The sequence below is a fragment of the Dama dama genome, chromosome X (assembly GCF_033118175.1).
Source record: "Dama dama isolate Ldn47 chromosome X, ASM3311817v1, whole genome shotgun sequence".
Classification (NCBI taxonomy): Eukaryota; Metazoa; Chordata; class Mammalia; order Artiodactyla; family Cervidae; genus Dama; species Dama dama.
In genome coordinates, this window is record NC_083714.1 from 52,683,492 (window position 1) to 52,709,116 (window position 25,625).

The 25,625-nt window shown below is 51.8% G+C and overlaps 1 protein-coding gene and 1 pseudogene across 1 annotated transcript; both read left to right on the forward strand.

Moving 5' to 3' along the window:
• Nucleotides 1-4,762: 4,762 nt before the first annotated feature.
• Nucleotides 4,763-12,543, forward strand: LOC133052652 (heat shock transcription factor, X-linked-like). Its single transcript, XM_061137559.1, is given in 3 exon segments — nt 4,763-10,615; nt 11,291-11,732; nt 11,735-12,543. Coding segments are annotated over 3 exon segments (1,710 nt in total). The 5' UTR covers nt 4,763-10,090; the 3' UTR covers nt 12,478-12,543.
• Nucleotides 12,544-15,484: 2,941 nt separating this feature from the next.
• Nucleotides 15,485-25,388, forward strand: LOC133052653 (melanoma-associated antigen 8-like; annotated as a pseudogene).
• The last annotated feature ends 237 nt before the right edge of the window (nt 25,389-25,625 follow it).

The window sequence follows — 25,625 nt, forward strand, 5'->3', positions numbered from 1 at the left end:
CTGGTGGCTAAGATGGTAAAGAATCTGCCTGCAATGCGAAAGAACCAGGTTCGAACCCTGAGAAGGGAATGTCAACCCCAGAATTTCATGGACAGAGGAGACTGGCAGCTTCCATGGGGTGGTAGAGTTGGACACGACTGAGAGACTCACTTTCACTTTCAGGAGGGGGAAGGGGCAAGTCACCACGTGTTCACTACCCCTTGTGCTGTGGTCCTCTGCCTTGTATAGTCTGTGAATGCGGGGTCATTGCGTCTTCCACAGTCAGGAGTGGCTTCCCCAGTGGCTCCTGCGTGCCTGCTAAGTCGCTTCAGTCCTGTCCTGCATTGGCAAGCGGTTTCTTTAACCCCTACCGCCACCCAGTGGTAAATATTTCGCCTGCAATGCCCGAGCTGCAGGAGACGCAGGTTTGATCCCTGGGTCGAGGAAAATTCCTTGGGGGAGGAAATGGCAACCCACTTCAGAGTTCCTGCCTGGGAAATTCCATGGATGGAAGAGCCTGTTGGGCTACAGTCCGTGAACAACTTAGCACGCATACATAGTCAGAAGAAATCGTGCCTGATTTCTTCAGTGGAGACTTTCTAGAAGCTCCAGTTAGTTACTCACCTAGCAAGAGTCATTCTCAGTTCCTTAGGAGCGTGATTTCATTCATTCTGGAGAAGAAATTTTTTCATGACTGAAGAGTAGAGACCACAGAGAAAAAATTGATCTTAGTGGTTTAAAGGAAAACAGAAGTTAGGACTTCTCTTCCCAGCCTCCACCCCACCCCCAAACCTCTGTTCTTGGCTTTCTCCTACTATCCAGGTGGTTTCTCAGGTGGAGACAGGCAATAAATAGTGATTTCTGTGCTCTGCACATCAACCCTGCAGTCTAGCCTGTTCTAGTGGGAGGGGGAAGTAGCGCTTTGCCCATGGGCTTGTCAGAAAAGGTGACTGTCAGACTTGCAAGCACTGGCTGCAGAGGCCAGATCACTTTTCAGTCCCCCAGCTGCCGACACGCCATTTACGAGCCACCGTCAGGAGAGCATTGCTGTTGGGAGGAATGAGGCCACTTCCAATTTGAGTGAGATCCTACGTGCTCAGTCGCTCAGTTGTGTCCGACTCTCTGTGACCCCATGGACCGCAATTTGCCAGGCTCTTCTGTCCATGGGATTTCCTAGGCAAGAATGCTAGAATGGGGTGTCATTTCCTCCTCCAGGGGCTCTTCCCAACCCAGGGACTGAACCCTCATCTCTTGCATTGCAGGCAGATTCTTTACTGCTGAGCCACATTGCAAAATATCTCTGAACAGACTTAGCTCAGTTCAAGCAAGGAGTGTTTTCCCATGGTCTTTGCTGCTGAATTCCTTCACTTGTCACTGCTCCTCTAAGTTAGTGTACCATGATTTTCTGTGCTGAATCTTTTCCTATGGTGATAGCAACTTTCCTTCCTCAGCATCAGGCCGGGCCAGTGGGACCATCCAGTCTGTAAAATATTAGGCACCTACTGATGAGATGGTTGGATGGCATCACCAACTCAATGGACATGAGTTTGAGTTAATTCTGGGAGTTGGCGATGAGCAGGGAAGCCTGGCATGCTACAGTCCCTGAGGTCAGGTCATAAAGAGTCAGACACGACTGAGGGACTGAACTGAACTGACTGTGTACAGGTTATCTAGGGGGTACAGCAGTCAAGGCAGCAATCAGTAAGACAGAAACCAGCATGAGAGACTACTGGAGGCCCTAGACCAGCATGCAGATACCTAGAGCAGAGGCAGGTGTGGGATTTGCCTACTCAGATCTGAGCAAGTTTCAGAGGAGAGACTTAAGAGTGAGGTCAGATATGAATGGCGGAACGGGAGGAGGCTTCATGGAAGAGCTAACAATAGGAAAGAGAGGGGAAGGTCACTGCATGCACCACTAACCCAGAAGTGTGAAGTGCAGTCCTATGTGAGAAGTCCCAATAGGGTCATTCTGTGGCCTGAACAGAAGGTTGTGGAGCAGGGAAAGACAAAAGGAACACACAAATGCAGATGCTGGTGGGGACTCAATGGCTGATAAAAATGAATGAAGCTGCCCAGCTGCAGGAGAAACACCATCCCGACACAGGGGCCAAGTGTTGTCTCTGCTTCCCCCATCCCTCCCTTTTATAAAATTGAGCTGTAAATCCAGAGTTTGATGTTGCCTCTCCCAATTTTAAATGGCTGGCAACCATTGCGGAAATTCTAAAAGCCTCCTTTCTCTCATACTGACATGTCTCCCAGCCCCGTTCCCCCACATATGACTCCTTCTGCTTTTCTCTGCTCTCCTTTCCCAGGGTCACACAGCACCCAGCCAAGATGGTACCTGTGGGTAACAGGCAGTGGGGTGGGAAAGGGTGAAGGGAAGAGTAAGTGCCATGGTGATGGAAACTACCAAGTTCAGTTACTCTCCAGAGAGGCAAGCCATAAGTTCATGGTAGTTGCTCTTTCTCTCTAACAATCAGAAGTAGCACCCACGAGACCAAGGAAAACAACTGACCTACCAATTTTATTGACATATGTTTTACATACCAGAAAATGTACTCTTCACTCATTTTCAGTGTATCATTCAATGCATCTTAGTATTGAGTATGATGTTTGCTGTAAGTTTTTCTTTATGGATACCCTTATCAGGTTGAGGAATTATTCTTCTATTCTTAACTCATTGAATAGTTTTTATTATAAAAGGGTGTTGGATTTTGCCAAATGCTTTTCCTGTATATCTTGAGGCAATCCTGTGGTTTTTGTCCTTTCTTCTATTAATATAATACATGACATGATTTTCACATGTTAAAACGACTGCATATCTGGGATAAACCCAACTTGGCTATGGTGTATCTTCCCTCTTATATGGTGCTGGATCCAGTTGATAAGCATATTGTTGAGCATTTTGTACATTTGTCATGGCCTATCATTGTCTTTCCTTGTGCTGACTTTATTCAGTTTGGTATATAATACTGGCTGCATAGAATGAGTTGGGAAGTGTTTCCCCTCTCTTTAACATTTTGGTAGAGTGTGTGAGGATCGGTGTTCATTCTTTTAATGTTTGGTAGAATTCACCAGTAAAGCCATCTGAACACAGGCTTTTCTTTGTGGAAAGAATTTTTACGTACTAATTCAAACTTCTTACTTTTTAAAAAACTTTATTTCTTTTATTTTTGGCTGTGCTGGGTCTTTGTTGCTGCCCGCAGGCTTTCTATAGTTGCAGCTAGTGGAGACCACTCTCTTGTTGTGGAGCACGGGACCTAGGGTGCACGGGCTTCAGTACTTGTGGCACATGGGCCCAGTTGCTTCATGGCACACAGAACCTTCCCAGACCAGAGATCCAAGCTGCATTCCCCACTGTGGCAGGTAGATTCCTGAACACTGGACCAGCAGGGAAGTCCCCCCAAATCCTGACTTTTAGTAGTTTTATTTAGATATTCCATTTCTTCTTTTTAAATATTGTTTGAAATATGTATTGACACAAATTCATATAGCACACAATTCGTCCATTTAAAGTGTAAAATGCAATCATTGTTAGTGTATTTGGAGAGTCAGACGAGCATAACCACAATCAATTTTAGAAAATTTCCAGCACGCCAGCAAGAACCCAAGTGAATGAACATTCACAGACACTGTATCCACCACCTCCGCCCCCCCCCCGCCTCGCTCACCCCAGCCTTGTATGTGTGTGTGTTCAGTCGCTCAGTCATGTCTGACTCTTTGCAACCCCATGGGCTGCAGCCTGCCAGACCCTTCTGTCCATAGGGTTTCCCAGGCAAGAACACTGGAGTGGGTAGCCATTTCCTTCTCCAGGGGATTTTCCCAAGCCAGGGATCCAACCTGCGTCTCCTGCATTGGCAGGCGGATTCTATACCACTGTGCCACCTGGGAAGCCCCCAGCCTTAGGTAACCATTAATCTTCTTTCCTTATCTGTAGATTTCCCTATTGTGAATATTTCATATAAACGGAATCATAATATGTGGCCTTTGGTGGCTGGCTTCCTTCACTTAGCATGATGTTTTCGAGGTTCACCCACATTGTCTTTTTTCATTTTGGTCTTCATGCGTTTGGTGTCACATCTAAGAATCTGTTTCTGAAATCCAATATCATAAAAATGCACCTCTGCATTTTCTTCTCAGAGTTTTAATGGCTCAAGTCTGGGAATTGATCAAAGGACTGTGACTCTCTGTTTTCATGATTCAGAATAGACTTTTGTTCATTTGACCAGTGACATCGCTGCTTATACAGATCAAGTAAGAACTTACTGGGCTTCCTAACTCTTTTACTTCTAGGAAGATCATGAGCAACTGGATAAAACCATAGAGCTGCCCAAGTCAGCCTGTTCTGATTGGTGCTTTGACTCTTCTCTCCATTCCTGTAACCAGGCCCACCTTGCCCTTGGTGGTTGTGTGCTGCCACTTGGCTCCGGCCATCTGGGGATCTAAATACTCCCACTGCATTTAGGATTCCCAGTTCAGTGACTGCAGTTCCTGCTCTGAGTTCTGGCCTGCAGAGAAGCGCAATCAGAGCGTTCTTCAAGGATGCTGGGGCTTCCCGCATAGTCTTGGTAAAAGGTATGTCTCCAGGACTCTCCCAGTATGGATGAGTATGTCTTCAATGCCAAATCCACACTAACAGTCAAATCTCTGTAAACCTCTGAATGCTTTCCTCTGTATTAAACCAAGGCAGGGCTGACATTTCCAACTCACTCACTGTGGGCCAACTTTTGGTCCATAGTTCAACCAACCAGACAAACTAATAAGAGCCCTTTCTAACTCCCAGTGTTGCAATATTAAATGCAGAATCTATGCTTAGTGAATCATTTTTGGCCTGATCTATCTTTCTGTGGGGAGGCTCATCCCATTGGGTGTCAGGAGACTGCTTCCAACTGAGGGTGGGGAGGATTCTTCTACTGGCAAAGATGACTTGCTAGACTTGATGGACTCAGTGTCCCCAGCCTCGTCAGGGTTTCCCCACACAGCTCTATCACAATGTACAGAATCCCATTCTTTCCAAGTCAGCCCCTTCATTTTAACAGGAAACACTCTAGTGGCAGAATTCAACTTCTAGTCTAATTCAACCAGTTGCAGGTTGAGCATTTGCATGTGATCATTAGCAATCTCAACCCAGTATCTACAGGAGATAAGTGTCTGCTTATGATTACACACAGAATCTTTTATGTCTTTTACTGTAAACTGAGCTAATCCTTTTCTTTCACCACTCTTTCCAACTACATTTGGAGCAACCAGAAAGCTCCTCATATCTATTGGTGTTCCAAAAATGTTCAAAAGTATCATATACACAGTCACAGAACACCTTGCACCCAGGAGTTCTTTTAAGTGGTTCATCAGGCATATCCAAAGGAGATATTTTCCATATATCTATTGCCATAGACTATCGATGCTGTCTTTACTATAGAGTCGTTAGCAACTTTAAACCTAATCAGATTACAGAGCTAATTCTGGAAACTCCAGAAGCATTTGAGAAAACTCATTTTTTTAAATTGAAGTATAGTGGCTACACAGAACTGTATGTTACAGATGTGCAATATAGTGATTTGCAATTTTAAAGGTTATACTCCACTTATAGCTATTACAAAATATTGGCTATATTCCTCATGTTTTGCAATATATCCTTGTAGCTTATTTTATACATAATAGTTTATACCTCTTACTCCCCTATTCCTATCTTGCCCCTTCCTCCCTCCCTCTCCCGACTGGTAACCACTAGTTTGTTCTCTGTGTCTGTGAGTCAGCTTCTTCTATGTTAATGTTCGGTTTTTGTTCAGGTGCTCAGTCATGCCCGACTCTTTGTGACCCCATGGACTGCAGCATGCCAGGCTTCCCAGTCCTTCACCGTCTCCCAGAACTTCCTCAAACCCATGTCCAATGAGTTGGTGATGCCATCCAACCGTCTCACCCTCTGTCCTCCCCTTCTTCTCCTGCATTCAATATTTCCCAACATCAGGTTCTTTTCTAATGAGTCAGTTCTTTGCATCAGGTGGCCAAAATATTGGAGTTTCAATGTCAGCATCAGTCCTTCCAATGAATATTCAGGACTGATTTCCTTTAGGATGGACTGGTTGGATCTCCTTGACATCCAAGGGACTCTCAGGAGTCTTCACCAACACCACAGTTCAAAAGCACCAATTCTTTGGTGCCTAGCCTTCTATGTGGTCCAACTCTCACATGCATGCATGACTACTGGAAAAACCATAGCTTTGACTAAACAGACTTTTGTCAGGAAAGCAATGTCTCTGCTTTTTAATACGCTATCTAGGTGTATCATAGCTTTTCTTCACAGGAGCAAGCATCTTTTAATTTCATGGCTGCAGTCACGATCCACAGTGATTTTGGAACCCAAGAAAATAAAGTCTGTCACTGTTTCCATTGTTTCCCCATCTATTTGCCATGAAGTGATGGGACCAGATGCCATGATCTTCGTTTTTTGAATGTTGAATTTTAAGCCAGCTTTTCCACTCCCCTCTTTCACCTTCATCAAGAGGCTCTTTAGTTCCTCTTCATTTTCTGCCATAAGGGTGGTGTCATCTGAGGTTATTAGTCTGTTTTATTTTTTAAATTCAACATCTAAGTGAGATCATGCAGTATTTGTCTTTCTCTGTCTGACTCATTTCACTTAGCATATTGCCCTCCAAGCCCATCCGTGTTGCTACAAATGGCAAAATGCCATTCATTTTTATGTCTGTGTAGTATTCCAGTGTGTGTGTGTGTGTGTGTGTGTGTGTGTGTGTGTGTGTGCGTGCGTGCACATGCGTGCATGCACCACACATTATTTATCCATTCATCCATTGATGGACACTTAGATTGCTTCCATATCTGACAATTGTAAATAATTCTACCGTGAACATTGGAGAGCATTTATCTTTTCAAATTAGTGTTTTTGGGTTTTTTGGATATACACCCAGGAATTGAATTGCTGGGTCACATAGCTCAATTTTAGTTTTCTGAGAAACGTCCCTACACAGTGACTGCATCAATATATGTTCCCACCAACAGTGCACAAAGATTCCCTTTGTGCCACATCCTTGGTACCATTTGTTATTTGTGTTCTTTTTGATGATAGCCATTCGCACAGGTATGAGGTGACATCTCATTGTGATTTTGATTTCCATTTCCCTGATGGGTTAGTGATGTTGAGCATCTTTTCATGTGCCTGTTAGCCATCTGTATATCTACTTTGGGAAAGTTTCTATTCAGTTTTTCTGCCTATTTTTAAAGTTTCTTTTTTTCTGACTCTGTTTTTGAGCTATTTATATATGTTGGATATTAACCCCAAATCAATTACATGCAATATTTTCTCTCATTCAGTAGGTTCTTTTCATTTTTTCAATGGTGTCTTTTGCTGCACAAGAACTTTTAGGTTTAATTGAGTCCCCATGCTATACTAAGTCGTTTCAGTCATGTCTGACTCTGTGCAACCCTATGGACTGTAGCCTGCCAGGCTCCTCTGCCCATGGAATTCTCCAGGCAAGAATACTGGAGTGGGTTGCCATGACCTTCTCCAGGGTATTTTCTCGACCCAGTGACTGAAACCTCATCTCTTATGTCTTCTGCATTGACAGGCAATTTCTTTACCAGTAGTGCTACCTGGGAAGCCCATTTGTTTATTTTTGCTTTTATTTCCTTTACTTTTGGAGGTGGATCCAAAAACAATGCTGTTGTGATTTATGTCAAAGAGTGTTCTGCCCATGTTTTCATCCAGAAGTTTTGCATATTCAATCTTCTTAGGTCTCAAATCCATTTTGAGTTTGTTTTTGTATATAGTGTTAGATAATGTTCTACTTTCATTCTTTTACATGCAACTGTCCAGTTTTCCCAGCACCACTTGCTGGGGAGACTGTCTTTTCTCCACTGTATATGTATTCTTGCCTCCTTTTTTGTAGATTAATTGACCATCAGTGCATAGGCTTGTTTCTATGATTTCTATCCTATTTCATTGAGCTGTATGTCTGTTTTTGTGCCAGTACCATACTGTTTTGATTGCTATAGCTTCATAGTATAGTCTAAGGTCAAGAAGCTTGATTCCTCCAGCTCTGTTCTTTTTTTCTTTTTACTTTATTTGATAGTGTCTGGTCTTTGTTGTGGCACATTTTTGTTGTTGCACTCTCTTCACTTTCTCTGGTCAATATCTTACAGTTTTCCAAGTACAGGTCTTTTGCCTCTTTAGGTAGGTTTATTTTTAGATAGTTTATTCTTTTTGATGCAGTCAAATGGGATTATTTAATGGTAAATGGGATAATATCCTGAAGTTCTCTTCCTGCTAGTTGCTGTTAGAGTAGAGATGCAAACAGATTTTTATATATTAACTTTGTACACTGAAACTTCACTGAATTCATCAATGAGCTCTAGTAGTTTTCTGGAACCAGGATGCTAGGTGTTCTCTCAACCAGAACAAAAGGGAACCTCAAGCTGCCACCGGCAGCCGAGGGGAGCAGGGGTGGGTGAGCATCTCTCAGGAGAATGCAGGGGCATCCAGGACATACAGAGAGGAAAGGGCAGGCGAGGGATTCAACCATTGGCAGGGAGTGCCCTGCGACAATCCTGATAGCTGAGGAGGCAGCCGAGAGTGTTTGCAGGGTCCCAGACAGTCTAAAATGGAACTTGGCTTTTTAGGGGTCTGAAGCATCCCTGGATCACATGGGAGGGCACTGAATAGGGCTTTTGTCTACAGGAAACACTGGGCAATGCTATCTAGCTCACCCAAGCTGTGTCTAGAGAGATTTAATTCAGGTGGTGTGTCAGCCCCCAGTTTGCAAGAATCGACAAGGAAGCCCACCCCTCGCTGGTGACCGGAGGCTTCCAGCATGGAGCCAAGGTCCAGCGGGAGATCAGAGCTTACGCACCTTAGATGCAGACTTGCTGTTGGACACAACACACTTCCCTGTAACTACATGGCAGACATACATGTCAGGAAACTCGCCACCTCCTGTACCTCCCCTGAGTCCTCAGGACCCTGTGAGGCAGGTTCTCCTAGGATTACCTGTGTGGGGAAGCGGAGGCTCAGAGTGGGTGAGCCAGGCAACTAGGGGTCAGCAGGGCAGCGGTGCCCGGCTTGGCATCTCCTCACCTGAGCCTTCTCTGTCACCCACTGGGCCGGGCGTCTGGGCCCCGGATGGCTGACGCCTCAACATCAGAGGCATTTCTGATTCTGGAAGTCTCAGGAAGATCCTCAACCCCAGGAGCAGAGTGAGGGTGAGGGGCATTAGTAGGGTGGGCCGCCTGTGTGGGCTGCCCTGCACGGCCTCCTCTTTGATGCTAGAGCACCAGGCCCCAGAGCAAGATGGCATCTCTCAAAGCCTGGATGCAGAGCCAGATGGAGGTCGTGTGGACGGTGGTCACAGGAAAGGGATCCACACTGTTGCATGACGGCCCAGGGAGACTGCCCCCGCCTGAATGCCTGGGGCTGCAATATGCAGAGCAAGGCTGGCCTGGGGTGGACATGGTCAGGCTGTGGAGCCCAGAGGACGGCAGCCTGTCCTCCTTCTGTGTCCCTGGGACTTCACCTGTCACCTCTACAGCCCCCACCCTGGGGCTCCTGCAGACCAATGGCAGGGCCCAGACAGGGTCTGTGTTGGCGACCGGATGCCCGGCCAATGACAGTGCACAGAGGACTGGGTGGCTGTACCCCTGACCGTGGACCCCCAGCCTGGACGAGGCTGTGCTTGAGCACAAGGGTGCCATGCAGAACCCTCAAGGCACCTGTGAACACAGAGGAGGGGCTGACTTTGAGGATCACACATCTGTCGGTGCGCGTCTGCCCAGACCTGGGACTCCAGGACCAGAAGACTGTGTCCACTTTGCACGAGTGCTTGGTCTGAGACTTCACCCTCATGCACAAGTGTCACGGTGTCTGCTGTCATTACGAGCATGGACCAGGAGACTGACATGCTAACCAGCCTGGGTGCAGCCAGCCATTTATTAAGTCACTTAATGACTGCCTTGTGATGTCAACCCTGAGCAAGCAGATGCCTCTGGTGAGGGGCCGAGCGCTCTTGTGAGCCTGGACTGCTCCTGGCCACTGCACTGTCCAATTTCCAGGAAGGAGGGACGCACCACCCTCCATGTGGCTGTGGACAAGGAGGGCCCCACAATGGACGGGATGCCCGGCGTCTGGGGGACTCCCTTTCTTCCAAACACAGGGCCTCTGGCCCTGGGCTCAGGAAGCTGCACCCCTCCCTGCGGACCTTTTGGTCGCCCTGGCCCTGCCTGTGCCCACCACAGCTTCAGGCTGCTGCTGGAAGAGAGCACTTTCCAGGCTTTGAGGGAAGAGCCTTTGTTGAAGAGGCTGCACACCGAGTGTGCTGCCCTGCCTGGGGGAGAGGGCAGCCTCCTCTCCCTCCCCTTTCCCAGGAAGCGGTGGACCATCGTCAACAGTCACCACTTTGTGTCCATCTGGTGGGAGGAGGGCGGCACTTGTGTAGGCATCAGTGAGGAGCTCTTTGAGGAAATTTTGGAGAGGGTTGGCTCAGACAAGGTATTTGAGACAGACTGCATGAAGAGCTTCGTCTGCCAGCTTAGCTTGTATGGATTCAGCAAAGTGTGCGAGGATATGCTCGTCTCCCTCTGCCTGACCAACCTGCTCATGGAGGAGCTGCCTGTCTGTGTCCTGAGCAAGGTAAGGGTGGAGGAATATCTGCTGGGCCCTGGGGGCGGGGTGGGTGCCAACCTCAGGGTGGCCGGGAATGCTGTGTGTAAAGACAGGACTGGGGACCAGCATGACTGCCGGAGCTGCCAGTGCTGCGTGCTGCGTTGGGGAGTTGTGAGGGGGAGAGCCTGAGCATTCTCAGCACAAAGAAGTCACTGCCTTTCCTCTCTTTCTCCGGTGGGGATGTCTGTGTGAGATGACAAAGGTGAGCTGAATGCACAGTAGGGATCAGGTCAGGATACCCGGGGGCCAGGAGTCACTCTGTACCACTGACCCATGGGCCCTTAGATCGCAGTCATATCAGGGAAAGAGATGACACTACTCAAATGCTGGACCTTCCTGTCCTCCAGCCAGGGCACAAATGGGCCAAGCGGAGGCAGGTGGGGGACAGGGTTTGTGTGCCCCCATGACTCCCTCATGGCTCAGACCTGAAAGAATCTGCCAGCAAGGCGGCAGATCTGGGGTCGATCCCTGGGTTGGAAACATCTCCTGGAGGAGGGCATGGCAACCCACTCCAGTATTCTTGCTGGGAGAATCCCCATGGACAGAGGAGCCTGGTGGACTACTGTCCATGGGGTCGCAAAGAGTCACACATGACTAAGTGACTAAGCACATGACTCCCAGAGCTGTGGAGCAGAAGTCTAGTGCAGGGAAGCACAGGTCCTTTCCTGGGAAGCATCCTGCTCAGCTGAGGAAGTGCAGGCCATGGGTCGACACCTGCACAGAAAGCAGAGAAACTTGTGCAGTCTGCCTGCTGCAAATGCCAAGTCCCTTCTCTGGGCCTTGTATGGATACTCTTGGGCCACTCTGATTCATTTTCCAAGGTCGAGAGGTGATGGTGAGTTAATGAGTCCCGAGGATGTGCAAGCTGGGACACTGCCTCCTGTGGGACAGGGACCTGCTTTCTCCATGAGGCCTGGGGATGGCGGGGTGAGGGCACCCAGGGGCCTAGCCAAGAGGGTGCTGGTTTCAGTAAGCCTTTTGACACTCGGACTTGCTATTCTCTCTCTCTCTCTCTCTCTCTCTCTCTCTCTCTCTCTCGGTGAACCCCAGTTACAGTTCTGCTGCAGTCCCCTGTTTGAGAGAGACAGCCATACCTCCTGGGGAAGATGAAGAGGAGAGGGGGCATTAAGTCTGCATCTCGGCAGGTGGAGGGCAGGCCGGCAGCCCTGGGCGTCCCTCATGCGCCCAGCACTGCGCAGCCACAGGACGGCCTGTCACCCTGCCCTGAGGGTGCCCAGAGGACCGTGAGCCACCTGGAACTCACCCCTGCCACTGCCCTGGCCGGGACCTACGCTGTCCCTGCTGCTGGTCCAGGGAGGGCGGCCCCACCCTCCTTGTTGGGTCCTGAGGCCTGGCAGCCAGAGGGCACACAAGCTCCATTTTCTCTAATCCCTGTCCCAACAGAGGTGGCCCTGCCCATCGAGGGCCCGTGGCTCTGCTTCACCTGGCCTCCTGCCCAGATGGTTCCTCCTTTGATGGTGGTTGGCCCCACCACTGTGCCCACCCAAATCTTCAGCCTGCCCCCTGGGCAGCTCCCAGTGGCCATGCCGGTGCCTCTGTGCCCCACCTGGATGCCTGTTGTGGCTCAGGCCTGGAACCCTTTCTACTACTGCTCAGGCAGCACCTCTTTCCCAAAATCTCCAGCCATTCTTTCCTGTAATCCCCACCCCCTTCAGGTGTACCCCCAGAGGGCCCCAAATATGCACCCTATTCAGACAGATAGTGGCGGCCCTTTGGTCAGAATACTGCATGCCAATAAAGAACCTGAAAACACGAGGGATTTCCCACCCAGCACACGTCTTCAGCGTCTCCATCCTGGGCTTGGCTGAGCATTTGAGTCCCCTCAGGCAGCTGCTTGCTTGCAAAGTCAAGACAGATAGCGACCCACCCCTGGCACAATATGGGCAGCTCGTACACACCTGGGGAAGCCCCTCAGATGCTCTGCACCCGCTCGTTGAAAAGACCTGTCAAGAGCTTGACAAGAGCCTGGTGGAGTGGCTTCATGGGCACAGGGACACTGTCCAGCAGGCTCCTCACTTGACAGATGCGTAGAAATTAGGCCTCCTCTTGTTGGGGGCCCCAAAAGAGCCCTACCTGTCCTGAGATGCACAGGGCTGGAGCTTGTGGTCCCTGTCTGAGGCCTGTGGGTGTTCACTTTGGGGACTCGCTGGTGTCTGGACAGCAGGCCTGAGGTTTGGCTTCATTGCAGGGCTTGCATCTGGTGACATTTTCTTGTTTCTCTTTTCTTTTCCTTTTTCAGCTGAGCATTCCAAGGGTGTCACACCTCAGCACCCTCTGCTTGCTGGGGTGTCCATTTTATAACACGCTTTCTCTTAAAAGAGTGGTTGTCCTGAGGAGCATAGCAAAGAGCCCTCCAGGGTCGTGCTGCAGAGACAAGGGCTCCGAGGTCAGGAGAGGGGAGAGGGGAGAGCGCGCACACCAGTCCACCAGAACCGAAAGGCTGGGTCTCCCTTGTAGGCAGTCTGGTGCAGGCAGAGGAGGCCCCTGAGAAAGGACACGGGGCGGTGCAGGCCAGGCCTCTGTCAGACACAGCACTGAGCTGCTGTGACGCCTGATAAGGCTGCTCAATTCCAAGTCAAAACACAGCCCCTTACAAAGGTCGCTGCCTGGGGAATGCCTTAAATTTCAGAAGGTTTCATTCGGTTTTTTGTCTTGACTTCCGTATGCCTCCTGACCTGAATCACACACAGATGCTGCTATTTATAAAACACATTCCCAGAAACCTCAGCATGTGTGGCACCTGCTTACCTGTAAATCTATAGAGAAAGTGGAGATGTGCTGATTGCAATATCAAATCATCTGCTTGTCACAAAAGGCAACTTTTACTTACAGTCAAGGCTGCCTGACATCAAAAGAGACTCCTGTGGTACTTCACTCCCACCGCTCAGTCCTTGGTAGATTTTGATTGATGTCTGCAGAGTGAAGTGGCTAAGCACGTGTCCTCCTGGGCTGGGCAGAGGCGGCAGCCTAAGGTCACACAGGAGTGGAGGGAGGGAGTATGGACTTGATGGGCTGGCCCTGGACAGTCAAAGTGTCTCAAGCCCCACGCGTGCCTGGGTCACCAGAGGAGAGGCCAGACGGCTCCAGAGGCATGGGTTTACTTCTGTCCCCGGGGTCACACAGGTGACAGTGTCTAGGAGAGTGGAAATGCAATTCAACCAGACAGGGTGTCTCAGGGCAGAGGCCTGCCTCACAAGTACTCCAACTAAGTAAGGGTGACCCTGGAGGCCCAACCGGGCAGACCCAGGGGAGCCAGTGATCCACGGCCAACTCACTTCCCACCAGCTCTGCTCGAGCCTTCTTCGGCCCAGTGCTCTTCTTGGGTCCTCAGTGGCTCATTTGTCCCCTGGGCCCCCTTGCTCTGTCCTTTCACAAAGGGAGATGCCATGGCCAAACAGGGATGAGGCTCGAAGAGTCTGATTTCTGGATGACAGAAACAAGACTTAGCCTGTGATGAGCAAACCTGGCAGTGCTCTGGAGTGCCAGCTCTCTGCAGGAGGAACCGCCTGGGATTCCATGGGAACTGTTATGAGGAAAGGCCCTAGGATGGATCAAGCTACAAACCAGCAGGGGAGGCTGATGAGACACCACGGCCTGGGACTTGTCTATGCCCAACCCCACAGGTAAGGCCTGTGACCGGGCAGCAAGGTGCTTAGCCATCTGCTGAGCCTCTGGAAAGGGAGGGAAGGTCCCCATCCCCAGGGTCTGAGGCCCCATCCAGGGCCCCCCCTCCTCCTGAGGACCTGTGCAAACCCCACAGACGATGGCCTCTGCACGCCCCACCCTCAGCAAACTTGGGGATGCCCAAGCCTCACTCAGGCAACACCTCTGGCCTCTGAGTGGTGCTCTGGGGGGTTGTTAATGGGGCTGGGGTGGCCAGGCCATCATGGGGGCTGGGCTGGACTCCAGTGAGGCTGAGTCCTTGGCCCTCAGGGTCCCCAGGGGCAGGGCAGGTCAGCCACCCACCCTCCTCCCAAATGTCTCTCCTTCCTGGGGGAAGAGTCTAAAGTCGCCCGACCAGTGGGGACTTAGAACCCACAACTCACGAGTTCTTGGCCCCCGAGAGTCTCTCTGGGACACTCTGCATAAGACGGGCCCATGCGGGAGACTGGGGGGGGGGGGGGCATCCGTGTAGACCAGTGGAAGAGAGCCACCAGGAGATGACCCTGGGGATAGCCCAGAGAGGAGGAGTGTGAAGTCACTATGAGTAACCAAGGCCATCTACAGGCTGCTGAGTTCTTGCTAATTCACCTGCCGCTGCTCACCCTCTTCAGGTAAAACAATATCATTCATACAAAAATTTCCAAAGTGTGGTGACACCGAGCAACCCCCATGGGAAGGTGAGTGGTTCCCTGTGCTCCCACAAGGTCATGGGCACAGCAGCCCCCCATCCATCATCTGTGCTTGGACTGCAGCCTTCTCTCGAGGGTTAACGAGGCCCCCTCCTGAGAGAGGATGAGAGGGTCCAGTTGTCCCGGAACAGAGGGTCCTATAGAATACAACCCCAGCCCGACTGGGACTCCTGGGGTCCCTGGTCCGGGCTGTCAGGCTGAGACCCCACACTCCCCCTCACTTTGTCAGTGAACTTGTGGAGTCAGAGGCTTGGTCTTTGTGGCCCAGTCTCAGGTAGGCAGAGGGAGGGGCCCACGTCCTCTGGAGACTTGAGGTGAGGACCAGAGGAGGCTGAGGGTCCCCAGGGCATGCATGTGCAGCCCTCCAACAGCCCTGGGGGACCATGGGGCGTGGCATCCAGATGTAATGTCACTGATCCCAATGGGAGTGAAGGGAGGGCCTGGGTCAGGGGCCCGGGTTCAGGTCAGCACAGTGAAAGAACCCAGCTGTTCTAGGAGTCAAGGTAGAACCCTGAGGGGGGCTCTGGGGCCCCAAGACATCCAGGCCATCACTGCTCTCAGCCCTGGGAAACCCTGGCAGGGTTGTAGGAATGAGCCCCCTACTCCCGCTTGCCTCTCAGGGGTCCTGGCTGGGGATGGCCTGGTTCTAAGGGGAGCAAGGTCAGGGACAGAGGGTGGTGCTCAGACCTGCTCAGAGTCAAAGTGAAGAGCAGAGGGAGGGTTGAGGAACACCCAGGGCATCATCTCAGCTCTGGGAAGCCCTGGGCTTGGAGCCCTGGTGTTATGTCCACAGACTTCCCTTTGGGGTCTCAGTGAAGTGATGGCCTTGGTGTGAGGGCCCTGCTTCCGGTCAACACAAGGGGCATCACCGGACCTGCCAGGGCTCAAGATGAGAACCTTGAGGGAGGAAACAGGGAATCCCACCAGTCTTGGCATCTGTTGTCAGCCAGGGGAGACTCTCATGGGGACATGAGCATTGGGTCTCAGAAACACTGGAGACTTGATATAAGGGACAGGGCCTCAGAGATTGGAGGGGAGATTCCTAGATTTTGAAGGAGTTTAGGTGAGGGCCCTGAGGGAGGACTGAGAGGACCCTGGATCCCAAACAGAGGAGACTTAAGAGAAGTCGGTCCCTGCTGTTGGTCCCTGGCACCGCTGGTGTAGGATGAGTGCAGCAGACATGGTCAGACTTCCTGAAATACGGGTCTCAGACTAGGGACCCAGTATGGGGGAGGAGTTCCTGATATCTGGGTCTCAGATTGAGACCTCATCTATGGAGTGGGAACTCAGGGGGGCAACTTCCCAGGTCCTGCGGGGGTCAAGTTGAGGACCCTGAGGAGGGACTAGGGGACCGTGGACCCCAATCAGAGCAGACCTCAGAGGAGCCCGTCTCTGTTGTCAGTCCAGGGCGACAGTGCAGTAGAATGAATGAAACAGGCATGGTCTGACTTCCTGACATCCGCGTCTTTGAGAGATTGGGGCCCTGGTATAAGGGGCGGGGCTTCAGTTGGGGAGAGGCGAGAATCCAGGTCCTGCCCGGGGGCAAGGTGAGGTACCTAAGGAGAACTGAGGTAACCCCGAAGGAGGATTGACAGAACCCTACAGATCCCTGCCCCTGAAGTTGGCTGTGGGAACCCTTGGGGTGAGAAGACCACACTAAGCCTGTGTGCCTTCCTCACGTGCGGGTCTCAGAGAGACTGGGGGCCTCATGAGAGTGGTAGGGCCACAAAATGGAGGACAGGATAATCCTGGGTCCTGCCTGGAGTCCAGGTTCCATGAGAGGAAGGAATGAGGCGGTTAGCCCCGGACATGGGGAGGGATCCTTCCCTTTGATGGGGGTCTTGGAGTCCACAGAGTGGGATGAACAGGGTGAACAGGATGAACAGTTTCTTGACCTCTGGCTTAGGGGCCTCCGAGACCTGAGGTGATCAGGCGGGGTGGGGGGGTGGGGGGGAAGGTGCTGAGACTTCAGGTCCACAGAGGGTGGACTTCCCAGACCCCGAGGGAGGACTGAGCAGACCCCTGCCCCTGTGGGCAGTGCTGGGAGGCCAGGCAGGATGTGAGGAGGAGCTGAGGACCCGCGGGAGGCCCTGGGCAGGTGCGGCCACATGTGGGGCCCCTTAGCACATTCTGTTCAGGCTCGCATCTTTTTCTGAGTTTCCATGCAGGCCCCCAGAGGGGAGGGGCCACGTTGTGCCAGGAGAAAGGTGAACACTACAAGGGAACCCTGAGGGGACCTCCCACCGCACAACTGGGGTGACCTCACAGGGTCCACCCCTCGACCATCCCAGAAGGCTCAGGGCTGTGCCACAGGATAACCCCGAGGTGCTCCCTCTATTTCTCTCACAGGAACTCCAGGAACCAGGAGGTGAAGGCAGAAGTCTGAGGCCCATGTCCTGAAGTCAGAGAGCAGAGGAGGTCCAGGCAGTGCTAGGAGTCAAGGTGAGGAGGATGGCCTGAGTGTGCACCAGGGGCTCCCCACCCCAGAACAGAGGGGACCCCACAAGGGCCTAATTCCCACACCTTGTCAGCCCTGGAAATCTCGGACTGTGCTGACTGCACCCTGGGGAGCCACCCTACTTCCTCCTTCAGGTAGCCAGGGGACTGCCCGCCCCAGAGGCATGCCCCTGTGAGGTCTGAGAGCACACCTCAAGGGGAGACCTGTAAGTGGCCTGTGTCAGAAATCCCAGGGTGTGTTGCTCAGCTGAGGCCGCTGACACCCCCTTTCTCCCCCAGATGCATGGTCCCCATCTGTTCCCCTGCCTCACTCCTGGCTGTGGTTTGATCCCAGGCATTGCACTCGTGGTCAGGATGACTGAGCTGAGCAAGCCCGAGGAAGACCTTCAGGACCCAGGCAAGGCCCAGGGCCTGGCGGAGGCGCAGCTCTTGGGGGCTGACGCAGGGGAGGCTGCATCCACCTCGGCATCCTCCCCCCAAGTCTCCTGCTCCACCCTTGCAGAGGCCTTGCCCCAGGAAGCTTTGAATGAGATGGTGGCTAACCTGATGAAGTTCCTGCTCTTCGAGTATCGGGCCAAGGAGATGGCCTCCGCGAGGCAGAAATGCTGAAGAAGGTCCTCAGGGATAACAAGGAGCACTTTTCGGTGGTCTTCAGCCAAGCCTCGGAGTGCCTGCAGCTGGTCTGTGGTGTGGAGGTGAAGGAGGTAGACCCCAGGGAGCACATCTACATCATGATCCCCACCCTGGGCCTCACCTGCGATGCGATGCTGAGCAGTGGGAAGAGCATGCCTAAGGCCGGCCTCCTGGTGCTGGTCCTCAGCCTGATCATGCAGAATGGAGACTGCACCCCTAAGGAGGAGGTCTGGGGAGCACTCAGCAAGTGGGGATGTTTGTCAGGAGGGAGCACTGTGTCTTAGGGGAGCCCAGGGAGCTGCTGACCCAAGTGTGGGTGCAGGAGGGGTACCTGGAGTACCGGCAGGTGTCTGACAATGACCCTGCTCGCTTCGAGTTCCTGTAGGGTCCCCAGGACTGTACGGAGACCAGCGAGTCAGAAGTCATGGAGGACCTGCTGAGAGTCAACCAGTGGTTTTCCAGGGACTTCCCACCCCCATCTGCAGAAGCTGTGAAGGAGGAGGAAGAGGAGCCCTGACCCAGAGAAGCAGCCAAGCTGATCCTCCCCTCTGGGATTGAAGAGAGAGCAGTCAGCCTTCTTAGCAGTGATGGCCTGGGACACTTGGGGGAACCCGGGGTGTAGCATCTTTGTGTTCCTTTTCTCTGTGATGACATGGAAATTCATCTCTGTTTTGTTTTTTGTTTTTTGTTTTTAGGAATTTTTCAAATGTGTTTTTTCAGCTTAAGCCTTAATAAACTTCAGTATCTAACTTTGTGAATGACATTGATCACACATGTATTTGTACTTAACCAGTTTAAGGACCAGACTTTTGCTGTTTTGTAAAAGAGATTGGGAACTCTCGCATTTTATTTTGTGACCCTGAGCAAGATCACATGGAATTGGAATTACAAGTATTTTGGATACGTGAACTTACTTAGCAGTATATAATTGGTGGAAGAATTGGAAAATAAAAAACGATTGTAGTGAATTCTCGCTTCTTATAGGTTTTGACTGTCCTTTTCTACAGCTAATCCACCAATCTGTTTAATTGGATTTTGCCAGGTTATTACTTAAGAAAGTAGGAAAAAATTGATGAGATTAATAAGCCCCCTTCTCACTGGCTCATTTATTCCACAGAACTTCACGGATCCTCTGCTCTGTGGAAGGCCCTGTGTTAACAGTGGGGACACTAGGAGAAGCAGGACACCCCCACACCTAGAGCTATGGTCTAGGAGCCACAGTCACAGGAGGAAGGTAGGGAGACATACCATAGTCCCACAGAACAGGCAATATGGGGCACAGTGCTGGGGATCCAGGAGGAGCAATCGAGTGTTGGTGCCTGAGCCAGGGCAGTTTGAGGCTTTGGGAAGCTGGGCTCCTTCTGTGGGAGATGATGGTAATGAACCTGAGTGGTGTCAATAGCCAGACTGTAGACGGTGTCTTATGAGTGAGAGGAAAGTCTGGAATCAGGCATGCATGTTAGAAGTTCATTTTCTCTCCAGTAAATCTCCTGGGTCTCAAAAACAAAGTGCACTTTGGTCAGAACAGGTAGACACCTGGTTTTTCTGCCTGAGTCTAAATACACTTGAAAGTTTCCAAATGGGAAATGAGTGAATTTGGTTTGGCACACAGTCTACTCAGTCTCAGGGAATACAGTTGAAGACATTTCAATTACCACCCTCAGTCTTCTGGTAAGATTTTAATGGGGTTCTTCTTTGAAACTGGCAATTGGACACTTCAACTGGTGGGTCAGCTTTCCTAGGTGGTCAGACCCCAAAGCCATAGTGAAGGAGGAATCAGAACAGGCTCTGTCTTGAAAGTAGGACTCCATCTTGGGCCGGACTGTGGACTTTGAGCTATAGGCCCAATATCTATGGAGACGACATACCAACTAGAAAACCAAGACCCCAGAAGGAAGAGCCCCAGGGCTCTCCAGCCCCTTAATTATCTGTGTAATTGAATAGAATCATACATTCTATTATGCTTACTGGGGTATGATCACAGGCTTATTGATAATTGTCCACTGTTAACTATCTGGGCTTAAGGCATATGATCACGGGTTAACTTTGTTTGGATCTTTCATTTTCCTTTGTTCAGACTAGTTTCAGGGAACCTTATACACTTAGGGTATATAAGGTTTTCACAAAAACTGGTCGGGGTCCTTGGCTAAAAGGAGACTCTGTCTTGGGCCCACCGGTGTAATAAGCTGCACTCCACTATCTGCATTGTCCTACTGAGGGAGTTTGTTTCCCGGAACTCATGGCTACAACAATAAAAACTGCACTGAACTTGAATTCACACACCTCAGAATCCTCCTGGAGAAGGCAATGGCACTCCACTCCAGTACTCTTGCCTGGAAAAATCCCATGGATGGAGGAGCCTGGTAGGCTGCAGTCCATGGGGTCGCTGGAAAGTCAGATAGGACTGAGCAGCTTCACTTTCACTTTTCACTTTTCACTTTCATGCATTGGAGAAGGAAATGGCAACTCACTCCAGTGTTCTTGCCTGGAGAATCCCAGGGATGGGGGAGCCTGGTGGGCTGCTGTCTATGGGGTCGCACAGAGTTGGACACAACTGAAGCGACTTAGCAGCAGCAGCAGCAGCAGCAGAATCCTTCTTGAAGTTGAAGAGTGGTGCATTGTGCCTATCCTTGCTGGATTTTGTAAAGAAAACTCCCACTGCCCTTTTTCTCCCACTGTCACTTGTCTGATACCTGCCCCTCATGAAGGTCATGGCTGTTGGGGAGCCTATGGGCACCTGTGCTCAGACATGTTCTATCCCGTGGAGGCAGCCAAGTCTCCCAGGCTACACTCCCTGGCATTAGGGGGTAGGGCCACATATTCACTCTGCTGAGACTGTGGCCGGGCATCGCTGCAGAGGGTAGGGCAGAAAGAGAACTGGAGGGAGTGGGGGGAGGGGGACCCCCTCCCTGACATTCCCAAGAGCCTTGGAAACTAAATTAGATCTTGCATTGGAAAGTGCCAGTAGAAAAAAAAGATAGAAAGAAAGTGCCAGTAGAGAGTAGTGACTAGAAACAGTTGAAGATTCAAGGCATCTTTGGCTTCCTCAGAAACTCCTCAACACGTGAAGGGAATTGTCTTCATCACAAGCTTTACCTACCAGCTGCTGTCTGTTGAGCACCAGCACCGAGTACACTGCAGGTCAGGGGAGAGATTCCAGGTCCTTGTTCACATCTCTTCTCCATGTGCTTCCTGGAAGCTACCTGCAGGGAACAGGGGATCCTTATGTAAACCTACAACAAGTTGGAAATAAATACAAGATTAATTCACCGATTTTAATACAAAGAAAAAAAAAACAGTTCATCTAAATAACAACAGCATGTCCTTTAGGGAAAAAGCATCCCATGTGTCTTGATGCCTGGGGTGGGATGGAAAGGTATTTTGGATGCAGGTGGTGCCACATCCATGGACCTGAGCTCCCAAGAAGCAGGAAACACTTTTGCCTGCCTGACTGATGGAAGATCTGTCCAGGTGCTGTCCATTCAGGGTCAAGGGTGAGGACCTAGGCTCTTCCCAGTGGCACAGTCAGAAGGTAGGTGTTTTTAGGAGAACTACTCTCTTCCTAGAGCCCTCCAGGACAGTTGTGATGTAGACAGGGTGGAAGAGGAAGGAGCATTTTGGATTCTGGGCACTGCAGATGGTATCTTGGGGGTGGTACAGCCAGAGGGACTGAGGAGGGTGGAGAGCCCTGGGAGCAAGGGGCAGGGATGCAGCCTAGGAGTCTGGAGCTGAGCTTCAAGCCAGAATCACATGAAGACCACACAGTCCTCTCCCTCTGCCCACCTTCTGGGGTCCATCCTTCTCTCCCTTTCCCTTCGTCACATGGCAGGGCTGGGTCAGGAGTAGAGGAGACACATGGATGGGAAACTGGTGCCTGAACCTCTGCAGAGAGGAGCGCAAAGAACCAGGTGGGAACCATGGCTCAAAGGTCAGTAGGACTGTTATGATATCTCCTGGGGGAACCATTTTCCTTTGGGAAGCGCATGTCCTGTCACCACCATTAATAGAGTGACCAGTAGCCACATGAGGCTGGGTAGTGTGAACTCAAATGTACTTAGTGTGTCCCAGGGCCTGGCCTTCTGCCTTAACATAATGTGAAGTCAAATGTAAATAGCTAGAAGTGGCTAATGGCTAGATAGCCCCACTGAGGAACTGCAGAACCTACACAGGGGCCCAGAAGCACAACTTCCCCTGTGGGCCACTGGGAGTGGTGGTAGGTGGGGTCACTGTTCCCTCTGGTTCCAGGGCCATGTATCTTACTTAGTGGGGGAACTAATGATGACAGATGTGGAGTTTGTCCAGTCCCTGGAGGGTGAAACCCCAGCACCACAGGTTCTCATATCCCAGTGTGCACCTCACGTGTGCTTTGTAGAAGCCATTCTGCTGCTCTAGGAGACCAGCAGCTCTGGAAGCTGTGGTCTCAGGGCAATGAGGGCTTTGGTGTGAGGGTCCAGGCTTGGGTCAACTCAGGGACATCCTGTACCTTGCAGAGCTCAAGATGAGGACCCTGAGGAGGACACAAGGACCCTGAGGAGGACACAAGGACCCCATGGATCCCGCTCCTACTGTCATCCCTAGGCATCCCTGGTGACGGCATGAGCACTTGGTAGTGTGTCCCTAACTTTGGCATCCCTGTCTCTGACAGGTTGGGGACCTGATATAAGGGGCGGGCCTTAGAAGGAGAAAGGGAGGATCTTAGGTTCTGAAGAAGTCTGGGTGAGGACCCTGAGGGAGGACTGACGGGAACCTGGACCCCATCACAGAATGGGATCAGGGAGCACATAGGGTGGAATGAGCACGTGTCGCATTTCCTGACATCCGGGTCTCAGAGAGACTGGGGATCCGCTATAGGCGGCGGGGCCTCAGGTGGGCAGAGAGCAGAATTCCAGGTCTTGTGGGGTATCAAGTTGAGGTCCCTGAGGGGGGACTAAGTGACCCTTGACCTCATAGAAAGCTGTCTCTATTGTTGGTCCTTGGCGACCATGAGGTAGGATGAGAAGCACAGTCACTTCATGACATCCGGGTCTCAGAGAGACTGGGAACCTCATATAAGGGGCAGGGCCTCAGGTGGGGAGAGGAGAGACTCTGAAGCTCTACTCGGACACAAGGTAAGGCCCTGAGGGAGGATTGAGGGGACCCCCAGGGAGGACTGATGGAACCCCACAGATCCCCGCCCCTGTCATCAGCCCTGGGAGACCCTGGGGTGAGACGAGCACACTACACCTGTCCTGACTTTCTGACATCCAGGTCTCAAGAGAGTCTTGGGACCTGTTGTGAGGAGCCGGGCCTCAAACTGGGGGAGGACAGAGCCCTGGTCCTACCGGGAGTCAGGTGAGGACTCTGAGGGAGGAGTGAGAGGAGCCGGACCCCAGATTAGAGGGGACCCTGGTATTCCCCAGGCAGGACGACCTCGTGCTGCATTTCCTGACATCGGGTCTCAGAGAGACTGGGGACCGGGTGAGAGCGGTGGAGGCTCAAAATGGAGGACGGGCCAATTCCAGGTCCTGCCTGGAATCTAGGCTCCAGGCGGGGAAGGACTGAGGCAGTTAGACCCCAACACAGAGAGGGATCCTTGCCTTTGATGGGGTCTTAGAGGTCCCAGAGTGGGTTGAACAGGATGAGCAGTTTGTCAACCTCTGGCTTAGGTGTCTCAGGAGAGGAGGTGTTCAGGCGGAGGGTGGAGGCTTCAGATCCACAGAGGGTGGACTCCATGGACAGAGCCGAACCAACTCTTGTGGTCAGTGCTGGGAGTCTAGGCTGGACGTGAGGTGAGGACCGAGCATCTCCCCAGCCTATGTAGGACCCGTGGGAGGCCCTGGGCAGGTGCGACCACATGTGGGGCCCCTTAGCGCTTTCTCTTCAGACTTGGGTCTTGTTGTGAGTTACTCTGCAGGCCCCCAAAGGGCAGGGTCCAGGCCGTGGCAGGGGAAAGGTGGGCACACAAAGGGAGCGACAAGGGGACCACTCCCCCACAACGGAGGGGGGCGGGGAAGCTCAGAGTCCAGGGCTGTGCAGAATCTATCCCGGAGAGGCCCCCTCCATTTTTCTCACAGGGGCTCCAGGAACCAGGAGGCAAGGTCAGAGGTCTGAGGCCTGTGTCCAGAGGTCAGAGAACAGAGGAGGTCCAGGCAGTACCAGGAGTCAAGGTGAGGAGGGTGCCCTGAATGAGCACCAGGGCTTCCCCATCCCAAAACAGAGGGAACCCCACAAAGCCCTAATCACCCCACTGTGTCAGCAACAGAACCTTTGGCTGTGCTGGCTACACGCAGGGGAGCCACTGCCCTCCTCCTTAGGGTAGCCAGGGGTCAGACCGCCTAGGAGGAGGGCTCCTGAAAGGCCGAGAGCACCTCTCAAGAGGAGACCTGTTAGTGGCCTGTGTCGACCACCCAGGATGTATTTCTTAGCTGAGGCCCATGGTCCACAATGTCCCCTGCCTCACTCCTGTCTGTGGTTTGATCCCAGGCATCGTGCTCGTGGTCGAGATGAGTGAGCTGAGCAAGCCCAAGGAAGACCTTCAGGACCCAGGCAAGGCCCAGGGCCCAGAGGAGGCACAGGTCTTGGGGGCTGAGGGGGGAGAGGCTGCACCCTCCTCGGCCTTCTCCCCACCAGTCTCCTCATCTGCCACGGAGGAGGCCTTGCCCCAGGAAGCTCTAAATAAAATGGTGGCTAACATGGTGAAGTTCCTGCTCCGCAAGTATCGAACCAAGGAGCCAACCTCTGATGCCGAATTGCTGAATACGGTCCTCAGGGATAACCAGCAGCACTACCCAGTGGTCTTCCGCCAAGCAGTTGAGTGCATTCTGCTGGTCTTTGGCATGGGTATGAAGGAGGTAGACCCCAGGAAGCATGTCTACATCATGGTTCCCTGCCTAGGCCTCACCTGTGATGCAATGCAGAGAGGTGGGCAGGGCCTGCCCAAGGCTGGCCTCCTGGTGGTGGTCCTCAGCCTGATCCTCCAGAATAGGGATCGCGGCCCTGAGGAGGAGATCTGGGGAGCACTCAACAAGATGGGGGTGTATGTTGGGAGGGAGCACTCCATCTTTGGGGAGCCCAGGGAGCTGCTGACCCAAGTGTGGGTGCAGGAGGGGTACCTGGAGTATTGGCAGGTGCCTGACAGCGCCCCTGCTCGCTACGAGTTCCTGTGGGGTCCCTGGGCCTTTGCGGAGACCAGCAAGGAGAAATTCACGGAGTATCTGCTCAGGGTCAACCAAAGGGCTTTTAGGTCCTTCCCACTCCCTTCTGCAGAGGATGTGAGGGAGGAGGTAGGGGGATCCTGAGCCAGAGCAGCAGCCAGGCTGATCTGTCCCTCTGTGATTGAAGACAGAGTAGTCAGCCTTCTCAGGAGTGATGGCATAGGCCACTTGGGGAACCTGGTGTGTAGCATTTTTAGGTTCCTGCTCTCTGTGATGACATGCAGATTGATCTCTGTTTTCTTTAAGAATTTTTCAAATGTGTATTTCAGCTTAATGCTTAATAAACTTCAGTATCTAACTTTGTGAATGACATTGATCACA